The 12,562-nt window shown below is 40.1% G+C and overlaps 1 protein-coding gene across 2 annotated transcripts in view; it reads right to left on the reverse strand.

The window, feature by feature from the left end:
• MARCHF6 (membrane associated ring-CH-type finger 6) overlaps positions 1-12,562 on the reverse strand; it is a 122,244-nt gene that overhangs the window by 46,243 nt on the left and 63,439 nt on the right. For both annotated transcript variants that reach the window (XM_065398618.1, XM_065398617.1), the window contains 7 exons: positions 12,136-12,216; positions 9,858-9,926; positions 9,686-9,760; positions 8,178-8,312; positions 7,528-7,647; positions 6,069-6,169; positions 3,396-3,533 (listed from right to left, as the gene is read on the reverse strand). In XM_065398618.1, the coding sequence (XP_065254690.1) occupies positions 3,396-3,533; positions 6,069-6,169; positions 7,528-7,647; positions 8,178-8,312; positions 9,686-9,760; positions 9,858-9,926; positions 12,136-12,216 (719 nt within the window). The remainder of the gene's footprint in view (positions 1-3,395; positions 3,534-6,068; positions 6,170-7,527; positions 7,648-8,177; positions 8,313-9,685; positions 9,761-9,857; positions 9,927-12,135; positions 12,217-12,562) is intronic.

Below are 12,562 nucleotides of genomic sequence, written 5' to 3' on the forward strand. Positions count from 1 at the left end.
AGAACCACAATTACTGTAGAGTTAGTAACCATTCCTTCTTTGAGCATTAGTCACTGTAGGTGAATGGTAAGCAATATCGACTCAGGATGGTATGAATAAGGAGTATCAGCTGCATCTTCATAACCAAGGGGGGAGGGATAGCTCAGTGGTTTGAGCATTGGCCTGCTAAATCCAGGGTTGTGAGTTCAATCCTTGAGGGGGCCATTTAGGGATCTGGGGCAAAAATCTGTCTGGGGATTGGTCCTGCTTTGAGCAGGGGGTTGGACTAGATGACCTCCCTGAGGTCCCTTCCAACCCTGATATTCTATGATTCTATGAAACAGCTTGGTTCTTGAATCAGCCAACTGTGGCCACAAATAGAAGAAAATCCTCTATTGTTCCCCACAGCTATGAATATAACATCATGCAACGGTAGGTTTGTGCAGAGTGCAGAGTTTCTTCTCCCCTCATGTGGAATGAGGTCTTGGGAAGAATACAGGTTTGTTTAAATGGAACTTGGAAATCACCTTGGGAATTTGGAATGAGGTTTTAGTATCACTGTGTCTTTATGGAAACAAAAGTACAGGTGTTCCACCATGACTGTCTGAAGTTTGTTCACTCTCTGGATTGAGGTGATCACTACCAAAATCACCATTCTGAGAGTAAGCTGGTGAATGGAGTAGTCCACAAACTTTAGAAGGATGATGTTGAGGTCCCATACCAGAGCAGGTCTTCTGACCAGTGGGTAAGCATGCATTAGGCCCTTGTCATATTTGGATACCATCGGTATGAGAGAAGACTGAGACCAAATGCATCATTCGATGATATGCAGAGACTGCCACTAGATTAACTTTGACTAAGCTAAATGAAAGTCCAGAATGTTTTAACTGCAAGTAGTCCAGAATCTTTGATATCAGGGCCTGCAATGTGTTTAGGCCATGGTGGGTTGCGCATATTGATTATCCTATCCATTTGGAGGAATAAGTCTCTCTTGCACAGTATTCTGCTCTACGTCAGGATTTCCTGATTTTCCATGGCACTCAACCAATCAATATCCAGGTTGTCAGGTCCTGCGACTTCAGGTCTGGATGGAATCCTTGACAGTTTGACCGTATGGGGTCTGCAGGTGAGGCCTTCCTTGTCTTGTTATGATTCAATTAAATTTTGACTCAGTTGTGTATGGATCACTAGTGGAAGAGAAACACTTCTTTGGTCTGTACTACGATCATCTCAGGGTATGTCTATGCAGCAACTGGAGACCTGTGGGGCATCTTTTCCTGGACCACAGACACCACAAGCGACTCTGGTGTCTGATGCTTATAAGAAAGTTCAAAGCCTTTGGATGGGACTTGATAACACTTTTATACTCAGTTTGAAGTAGGGGAAAGCAAGGCTGAGGTGTGCCACAGTCCTTTTGCTGGGTCCAATATACTACGATTAGTAGCACAATCCCAGTTGGGACTGAGGATATTGAACAGAGAACAAACCTAAGATCACGGTTGTCTCAAAGTCCAAGATTTCAGCAAGCTATCCTCAGGAGCAGGTCTGAAAGGCCCTAAAGTCACTGACGGCTGGTGTCGGGTCAAGGCAACAGCTTCATTTGGAAAAAAGGAGGATTAGGTGGGGAAGACAACTGGGGTGTTTCCCGAGCCATTACCTCACAAGGACACTTCTCTGGTCCTGTGACAGGGATCTGGCTATTGATGCCAGATGAAGAGTGAGACCTGCTTTTCCCAGACACACATGATAGGGCTCCACTCTGGGAAGGTGGGCCCCAACAGGGCCACAAAGGTAAATTGTACAGTTACTGGCCAGGCTGTGATTGGCCTGTACACTGTCAGCTGTGCGTCAGTGCCAGATATGGGGCACTTCCAGAGCCCCCCTTAATGTACTATTCTGGTCTGATCCCATGCTTGAAGTCAGAGAGGAGTGGCTTGGACGTGGCGAGGAAAAATACATCTCCAGGAACAGCAGTGCCATTAGATATGGGACCAGTATTGATTCTGCTGGTACCAAAACAAGCAGCAAAGGCAGTTCCTCAAAGGTACATCTTGATACTGGGAAAGGCTCATTGATTAGCACCAGTGGTGTTGACATCAGCACCAGTACTGTGGTCTCCTGAGTCTTTCACAGCCAATGCTTTGCTCCCATCCCTCAACGCTAAGGAAGGTTTACAAGATCTGCCTTTGGAGGAATGCTATGAGTCCTTCTCATGCAATGAGCTTGTTGCATGCTTTGAGCTGTGCTTACGCATGGTGAGGGTATGCTGCTTGGCATCCAAAGTGGATGATATGGGTGCCAGGTCTCTCTGCCCCAGAGTCGGTACTGATGCACACAGCACTGAAGGCTCATGGTGCCAGTTCCATGGTCCCTTTTTAGATTTCTGCCTACTAGAACCAGAGGCATGGTGTCTGGTTACCAGAACACTTACTGTATATAGCCTCCTTGTCTCCAGTTTGGAGGATGTCTCTTCTCCGAGATCATATAAGACCTTTAAAGATTGCTTCAAGAGACTTAATTTCAAACACACATCTCTCAGTCTTCAGGTGTGGGACAAGAATGGCAGACGAAGCACTTGTTGGGTGATGTGCTCTTCCAAGGCAGAAAACACACCTGCTGAGACCACTGATTAAGGACATATGACTGACGCACAATGGACAAGATTTAAACCCTGTGGGTTTACAATAGGCCATACTGGCAGTCGGTGTGAAGTGCCTCACCCTTCTGTATGGAGAGGTTGTGTAGGAGAGTCTCTTCGTACTTTTTTCTGTACATGAGCAATGAAAGAGAAAAAGTGAAATGGTATTTCTTCACAAAAGGGTTAAGATTGAAGCTCAAAAAAACTATAGCCCATAGGACACTGTCCAAGTTCCATCTCTGTCACGGGTGGTAAGAGAGAACTGAGGGAGGGTCACAGCCACTCCAACCTTTATGCCCTCACACAGGAGGGTTTTCAGGGCTGGATTTATTTATATTTTTTGCATGGATTAAATAGCACCAGAGATGTACACGTTAATTTTGCTCATATTTTCCAAAGAGTCTATGGAAGAAGAAAGCAAAAAAAATTTCATTCCGAAAAGATGAACATAATGGAAAGCAAAACACAGAAAGAGGGACTACAGAAATTGCTATTGAGATTCAGCTATATCATTTTTTACCAAGCAAAAGTTGTATTAGTGCAGCAAATACAATTAATTGCAAAGGCATATTCTGAAGTTGCAGTACATGTTCAAGGATTCACTGTACAATAATTTGATCTATATACATTTTCATGCATCTCTGCTATGCACACATTTATGTATCAAGTAATCCATAATGCGCCAGTTACGGTATCTAGCCAAATAATAAATTTCTTCCACATTAAAAAGGTCAAAGTGAAACAGGCCACATAACTGATATTGGCTGTTTACACTTACAGTAAGTACCCAGCCGTAACAGTCCATGCTCGTACAAGACCTTTCAACCACTGTCTCGTGTGTCCTTGTTCAAGCAGAGCTGGCAGCACCACCTGAAGCAAAAGCAGCTCCAGAGAAAGTTCACTCACTGGAGCATCACTAGAAACAATGGGAAAGAACAAGGCGGCAGACATATAAGGACTATTCTAAAATTTTATGAATTTCCTACAAACATTTTAACAAACCAAGACCATCATAACCAAATATCTGACTAAACGAAAAGTAAAACAGTAAAGGCTAAGTAGGATTCCATCACAGACAATTCTTAGACTTTAATAGCCGAGATTTTTTTTTTGCATACTTTTCTGAGCACTGGGGAAGAATTTAGTAGTGTTTAGGAATTTAATGTGAACAGCCAGTTTTACGAAAAGTCTTTAGGAAAGATATCTTCCATTATCTGAAGTGTTCCTAAAAACAAACAAACAAAATAGGGCTGTCAAGCGCTTAAAAAAATTAATCGCACTTAATCACGCTGTTAAACAATAGAATACCATTTATTTAAATATTTTTGAATCCTTACTACATTTTCAAATATACTGATTTCAATTACATCACAGAATACGAAGTGTACAGTGCTCACTTTATATTTATTTTTATTACAAATATTTGCTCTGTAAAAAAACAAAAGAAATAGTATTTTTCAATTGACCTAATACAAGTACTGAGGTGCAATCCCTTTATCATGAAAGTTGAACTTACAAATGTAGAATTATGTACAAAAAAAAACTGCATTCAAAAATAAAACAGTGTAAAACTTTAGAGCCTGCAAGTCCACTCAGTCCTACTTCTTGTTCAGCCAATCGCTCAAACAAGTTTGGTTACAATTTGCAGGAGATAATGCTGCCTGCTTCTTCTTTACAATGTCACCTGAAAGTGAGAATAGGCGTTCACATGGCACTGTTGTAGCCGGCGTCGCATGATATTTACATGCCAGATACGCTAAAGAGAGTCATGCGTCCCTTCATGCTTCAACCATCATTCCAGAGGACATGCGTCCATGCTGATGACGGGTTCTGCTTAATAACAATCCAAAGCAGAGCGGACGACGCATGTTCATTTTTATTGTCTGAGTCCGATGCCACCAGCAGAAGGTTGATTTTCTTTTCTGGTGGTTGAGGTTTTGTAGTTTCTGCATATGAGTGTTGCTCTTAAGACTTCTGAAAGCATGCTCCACGCCTCATCCCTCTCAGATTTTGGACGGCACTTCAGATTCTTAAACCTTGGATCGAGTGCTGTAGCTATTTTTAGAAATCTCACATTGGTACCTCTTTGCATTTTGTCAAATTTGCTGTTAAAGTGTGCTTAAAATGAACATGTGGTGGGTCATCATCCGAGACTGCTATAACATGAAATATATGGCAGAATGCGGGTAAAACAGAACAGGAGACATATAATTCTTCCCCAAGGAGTTCAATCACAAATTTAATTAACGCATTTTTTTTAACAAGCATCATCATCGTGGAAGCTGTTCTCTGGAATGGTGGCCAAAGCATGAAGGGGCATACGAATGTTTAGCATATCTGGCATGTAAATACCTTGCAACGCCGGCCAAAAAGTGCCACGCGAACACCTGTTCTCACTTTCAGGAGACATTATAAATAAGAAGCAGGCAGCATTATCTCCCGTAAATGGAAACAAACTTGTTTGTCTTAGCGATTGGCTGAACAAGAAGTAGGACTGAGTGGACTTGTAGGCTCTAAAGTTTTACATTGTTTTGTTTTTGAACGCAGTTATGTAACAAACAAAAAAATCTACATTTGCAAGTTACACTTTCAGGATAAAGAGTACTACAGTACTACTACAGTATTTGTATGAGGTGAATTGAAAAATACTATTTCTTTTGTTTATCATTTTTACAGTGCAAATATTTGTAATAAAAAATAATAATATAAAGTGAGCAGTATACACTTTGTATTCTGTGTTATAATAGAAATCAATATATTTGAAAATGCAGAAAAACATCCAAAAGTATTTAATACATTTCAATTGGTATTCTATTGTTTAACAGTGCGATTAATTTTTGAGTTAATCACGTAAGTTAACTGCAATTTATGGACAGCCCTAACCGCTTCCCCCCCCCCCCACTACAGCATGATGATAACCTATGGGGTATCTAATCTATGGAGTAAAACTAATAATTTGTTCAACTTCTACATGCCTGAATGCAATGTCAAAGTAATGGTGAAAGTGGTACAATTATGCCATGTCTACACTAGCACTTATTTCAGAGTAGCAGCTGTGTTAGTCTGTATCAGCAAAAAGAACAGGAGTACTTGTGGCACCTTAGAGACTAACAAATTTATCTGAGCATAAGCTTTCATGGGCTAAAACCCACTTCATCAGATGCATGCAGTGGAAAATACCCTGAAGAAACACCCCTCTGAGCGACATAAGTTTTGCCAGCATAAGTGCTCTCCAGCCGACACAGCTACCACTACTCGTTGAGCTGTTTTATTATGTCAATGGGCATAACACGGCTACATGAGCACTCTTATAGCGGCACAGTTGTATTGGTACAGCTGTGCTGCTGTAAGCTTGTAAGTGTAGACATGGCCTTAGAGAAGTACGCAAGGAGGACTCTGTCTAATCACACGGAGACCAAAAACATCTTTCAGAATGAAAATAAAAACTTACCTGTAGAGCATGACATTATATGGAAGAAAATTAGGCAAGAGATACTTAATAATACGTATAGGAAGCCAAAGCATGAGCAGGACAATTGACCCAAAGACGATCTGCAACAAGAAAATTACAAATGCATATTATATCTACAAGACTCATATGAAGCCTTATTTTTTATATGGATGGGCCAATGAAGATGTAAACCATCTGCAAAGGTTTTGAATGAATGTATGACAAAGGTCCATGATTAAATTAAAACCTGTTCCTCTCAAATTTTGGTAGTCTATGTTCCATAAAGAGAAATAAATGTATAAACTAGAAGAGAAAGTTGTTTAATCTCTGAATATATAAGCTGTAATTGATCATCATTCATGGGGCCCATGGTACCACTGCGAGTCTAATGAAGGTTCTGAAATCATCTCAACTCATACCTTCAGAGAATGATAATTAGCCAAGAGCTTCATTTCTTGATTCACAAGGCAAAAACCAATTCCATTATATTCTGCTAACCCATGCATTTGAGAGCTTTAAAAAGAACTATATGTTGGACTAAGTTTGGGTCATTTGAAGTGGCACATACATCCCTGATGCAGCAAAAGCAGTGTGGCTATAAGATGACAAAAGGCCAATACATCCTGCTGTTTTCTAGAGTCCTAAGCATGACTGACCAGCACTCCTCTCCAGATGGCAGGGAGTGTATGCTGAGCACCACTAGGGTGATCCAACAAGGTACAGAGGATGTTGATGTGTTAACAGTATATCAGCATCACAGTATCCCATACAGCAGTCTGTTTCAAAGGTATGCAGTCTTCAGGGCCTGTATCTGCAAAACCAGTGCCAAAGCAGGCCATCTGAGATGTTGCTTTAAAGGCCTTCCAGACAGACATCAGGGTGAACATCTGGAAAGCGCTTGGGGAGGCCAGGAAAGACTTTAGGTGTTTCCCCAATAATTCAACAGCCTGCAGCTACATCTGGTAGTAGATACCACTGCCCAGGCCATCATGGTCCACCCGAAGACAGACAGGAACATGAATCAGACCCATCTCTACTGAACTGGGACCCAGAATGTTTGTTGCAATAAATGGCTTAGACCAGCACCGTGACCTCAAGGGATTTCCTCCACCATCCATAGTAATACAGTAACTGTTGGCTAGTGATACAAGCAGTCATTGTGGCTTTAGCACAAGAGGAAGATTTGTGATTGTCTGTACTAGACAAACATTTTAAAACTTTTAATTAAAAATTTCCCACCAGCATTTCAGATAATCTGAAGTGGGGCATATGTTACAACTAACACCTCTGAAGAAGTAAACTTCAGTTTTATTTTAGTAACTAAAAAATGAACACACATCAAAAAGGAAAGTTAAACATGCTAATATTCAAAACGTCAGCTAGGCTAGCACTGTATTTGCAACAACAAGAAAGAAATGAATATAAATTATTCAAGGACAAGTCTGAAAAAAGTCCTTACCACTGATAAAATAAACCTCCTGAGATGTCTATAAATGGGCAAGTGAATCATTTCCTGAACTGGATTAAAATCCGGATCATTCAAATTCCTCAGAAACCACAGGACACCAGGTCTCAGTACCTGAAACAGGTATTTACATTTGAGTTTAAAAAGACAAAAATGCAAGCAACGTAAGAATTATTAGCATGTTGTCTAATTAACAGAGTTAGATTTCTGTTGGAAAAAAGGTGTTAGAAGCAACTAGGCTGTGAGATATAAATATGAAGAACTTTTCAATACAAGAGTCAACAATGAGAGGTACAGAAGAACACTGCAGAGCATTACTACTAGGCCACAGTGGAAACATTTTAACTAAAAATCTTTACTTTCAAATACATTTCAGTTCACAGATACTAAGAAGTATTTAAACAAAAGCAACATCCATATTAAAAACTCCTTTGCATGCAATCGGCTGGCACCCTAAGGGTGTTCCCATATTCACTTGTAACCAGCATGATTGTTTAATTTTTAAGGCAGAAAAATTTTGAAGTCTGATATGTATTAAAAACATCATAACAGAAACACACAGATGGGGAAGAGCTAATGAACTCTTCAGTACATAAAGTTGTTCAAATATATTTTATAATCCCCTCACCTGAATAAGAACTTACCTCTCTCAGTAAGAGAATGAAAGATGCAAAGTAAAAGACGTAAACCATTCCCACTAACCAGTGTAGGAACATTGTGGTACCAGGGGCAGACTGAAAGCTCAACTCTCTGTCTTTCAAAGTAGCATCAAACATTTCCTATACAAAAAAGTACATACGATCAACGTTTACCAAATACTCTTCCTTGGTTACTCATTTAATTTATCCCGTTTGTACCTAGCAAATAGGGTTAAATTGGATTATATATTACATTTAAATAATCTCAACCTGTTGCAAAACTATAAATATTTAGAGGAGCATTCAAGAAAACAAAAACGTCTATTTAAGTCATAAGTGCCACTGAAAACTACACAGTTCTTACAACATACTTATAGCACTGACGCTGGAGATGGCAAATAGTGACATATTTCTCTACTCCACATAGTTTTAAGAATGGGAAGGAAACTAAAACAAGGAAAACACTAACATTTAATATGTAACACTACAAAGCATATCAGCATGAGCATATCAGCTGATACTAAACTGTACTGTACATTTATTCTCATTAGAAATAGTGTATCTTATTAATGCTGAGAGCAAAATGGTTGCTTTTTCCCATATAAACATTTAATAGTAATCTCTTATATTAGCTTTTGGGGAAGTGACATTTTAAAAGTTATGATAATTTCCCCTTCCTTTCCCCTGCACTCCCTAGACCAAGGGTCCTCAACCTTTTTCTTTTTGAGCCCCCCTTCCCCCAACATGCTATAAAAGTTCCACGGTCCACCTGTGCCACAACAACTGTTTTTCTGCATATCCAGTACATTAAAAGCCACTGGCATTCGGGGGTAGCACGCAGGGCAGCTGCCCAGGGCCTCATGCCACAAAACTAAGCTGCTTGGGCTTCGACTTCAGCCCCAGGTGACGGGGCTCAGGCTTTGGCTTTCTGCCCTGGGCCCCAGCAAGTCTAATGCCGGCCCCTCTCTGGTTTATTTTGGTGGACCCCCTGAAATCTGCTCGCGGGCCCTCAGGGGGCCCCAGATCCCTGGTTGAAAACCACTGCCCCAGACTACAATAAAAATAGTCTCTCTCATATGGCATTCAATACACAGAAGGAAAAATTCATAGTAATGCCACAAGATGAACCATGTATGAATTTCCCCACAGGTAGCCAAATAAAGAAAACTCAGTCATGGAGTTGCCGGTAAGACATTTAGCATAGCAGAGAAGTGACTTTTCACAGTGTTTTGTAACTGTTTCAAAAAGTGTAATGATGGTTTTTTTGCTCTGTTTTAAACATAGACTGTAGACTTTAACTGCCTACAGGAACATAGACTTTGTATTGCACCGTGCGTTAGAACAAACTACCTTTGACCTCTGAAACAGTGAAAGTATAAAAAATAAAAGCGAAGAGACATTTTCTGCAAGTCCAGTTTATATCAATTTTTTTTTCGCCAGGGCAAAAGAACTTTCTCCTCAGAAAAAAAAACAGTGTAAGACTTGGCCTACATTCCAATAATTTCTGTTCTTACCAAAGAGCATATATCCAGCCACCAGCCACAGATAAGGGGGAACACACCAATTTCTACAACCACTAATAAGGAAACCTTCAGGGAAAAGGAAAAAAAATTACTCAGTAACTATGAATAAATCACTAACAAAATTATAGTTGAAAACCTTTTGCTTTCAGAAGCCTATAATTACCTTAACAACAATATAGCAGACTCCCAATAAGTGACGTGATCTTTGGAATTTTACAAGCGCAGCCAAACCCTACATACTCTGGTCAAGGAAATATACTAAATGAAATGTTGTAACAGGACCAGGAGAGTATGATACAATTTATATCAGCAACTGTGCAATCTAGATTTTATAGCAGGAAATTCTGGAAGAGTCAAGCACTAATGTGAAAGTGTGAATACTATTGCTGGGGTCCTAATCTTTCAAAAGTAACGATGATTTTGGGTGCCTAATTTAAAACACCTTAAAGGGACCTGCTTACCAAAGTGCTAAGCATCCGTCCTCTGAAAATCAAGCCCTCTTTCAAAGGCATCTGAAGTTGGGGACTGAAAACTGAGATACCAGAAATCACTTTTGAAAAAAATTATGCAGGAATATTTACCACCAAGCGTTTAACAGTGCAGTTACAAGTCTGGAGGTCTAATGTAATATGCATTTTAATGGGGTCAGAGAAATTCTCATCTCTTCACAGCAGAGCTAGTGTGTGTGTTTGGTTTTTTTTGGAAAATTTAGTCCCAGGATTTTAAAACTATTTAGGTGTTGTGGTGCTCAGGATTGCAACTCTTAAGTGATTTAGGAGCCTAAATATAATTTTTAAAAAGGGATTTAGACACTTAGGAGCTTAAATCCTATTGACTGTCAATGAGATTTAGGCTCCCAAGAGTCTAAATCCCTTTTAAAAATGAGATTTAAGCTCCTAAATCATTAACGTGTTGCAACCCTGAGCACAATGCCTACATATCTTTAAATTCCTGGATAACGGTCTCCTTTTAGTAGGTCAGAGGATCTCAAGAGAGACATGGCATCAAATACTTTACTGGGTTTGTACAGTGCCTATCACAACAAGGCCCAACCTGACTGTGGCCTCTAAGTGCTACTGCAATATAGTGTGTTAAATAGCAAATAAATTTACTCCTTCAAACAGAAATCAATTTAATCTTTTTAAAGCATACACAGTTTTGTCTGTGACCAAGTCTCCCCAGACTTTCAAAACTCTAAGATAGTGGTAACAGGCACTTCAATCTCTCCAGTGCAGCCAAGTGAATTGCTGCCCAAGAGCAATTCAAGTTGCACAAAGCTCTGAATGCTACTGGCCTGGTGCAGAAACCAAGGAAGACATACTAATTGTATGTCTATACTGCAGTCAGGAGGTGTGACTGCAGCATGCGTAGGTACAGATCAAAGCTACCTCAAGCAATAATAGCAGTGTGGTCATGGCAGCATGGACTACAGCACAGACTAGCCCTCCAAGTATGTACCTAACGGGTCAGATGGGCTTGTACTCTGGCGGCTAGCTCGTGAGACCGTATTCACATTACTATTTCTAGCATGCTAGTTCAAGCAGAGGCAGCATGTTTCTGAATACCCACGCTGGCTAAACATATCCGGAGAAGCTGCCTGAAACAGGAGAACTTATGTAGATGAGCTTCCCATCCCACGTGGCACAAATCCTAGTTATTATTCTGTTCGCCTATTTCTATCTCTGCTGCAGCTGTGTAGCCCACAAGAAGCCTACGTGTGGAGAGAAATGGATGGCTCCATACCTGTCTATCAGGCTACATCACAAAAATTATAATTGCAAGCCTTGCCAGATCACAGGGGCACTCTTACCCTCCCAATCATGACTTCATTTCCGCAAAGCTTTTAAGCGCGTTTCTCAAGTTTAACGTTGAGTGCAGTCCCTAAAACTGCTGCAAAATTCTTTCTGGACTATTATGGTGTATGGTGAACAAGGGACACCCTTTAGTATTTTAGTGGCTACTGAAGAGGGCGGAAATATTTGTACCACACTGTCCCTTTTCTTTGACTGACCTCCAGAAAGGGATCTGCCATTCAGGAAGAAAGCAATGCATTCCATCTATGGCCTTGTGAAATTTTATCCTGGTTAGCTGACAGTCAGCTGGGGAAGAAGCTGATTCCACGTTAAGACCTCTCCAATGTCATTCCCATAAAACAGATTAGCATATGTGGAAAACTGGGCTGAGTGAAGTCTCAAAGCTTTTATTGTTCTGAATATGCAGCCTGTTTTGAAATTAAGTCTGGATGGTCAAGCACTTAAACAGATTTTATCCAAATTTTTACCTAAAACAGCCCTTTTTTCTTTGTTTCATCATAAGAACAAAGCGAAAAGAGAAAGAAAGTGCTCCTGCATCATTTCTAACCCTGATCTCAACATGGCTAGAGATAATGATCCACAGACAGAATTTAAGACAGAGTCAGGCAACTACTTATGAAAGGATACATGGCAAACAATTAGAGTTATTGCTAGCTGCACATAGCCAACTATTGTTGTAATTAGGCCTTCAAAGTGAGATGCTTGAACCTGGAAAAAAAAAAAAAAAGGATATTTTAAATATTTTCCATTCAATTTTAGTTAGTTTTTATTCCTCAAAAAGTTCAGTCCTCTTTCAATATTAATGACAGAGTCCACTTGGGCAGCTGGGATTTGGAATGATAAGGTTCCTAGGCTGCTTTATACTACAATATAAGTAGGACAAGTATTTAATCAATAAACTCTCTTTACTAATCATTTGGCATCCTCAACAAAAAAAGTGGAAAATAAGTTTGCATCCACTAGAAAAACCACATAATGCAAAGCTGCCAGCCTTGCAGGAGGAGCTGCCATATATCCTACTCCTTTGCCTGGCATTCACTAATAATAATAATAA

This window comes from Emys orbicularis, chromosome 2 (genome assembly GCF_028017835.1).
Source record: "Emys orbicularis isolate rEmyOrb1 chromosome 2, rEmyOrb1.hap1, whole genome shotgun sequence".
Classification (NCBI taxonomy): Eukaryota; Metazoa; Chordata; order Testudines; family Emydidae; genus Emys; species Emys orbicularis.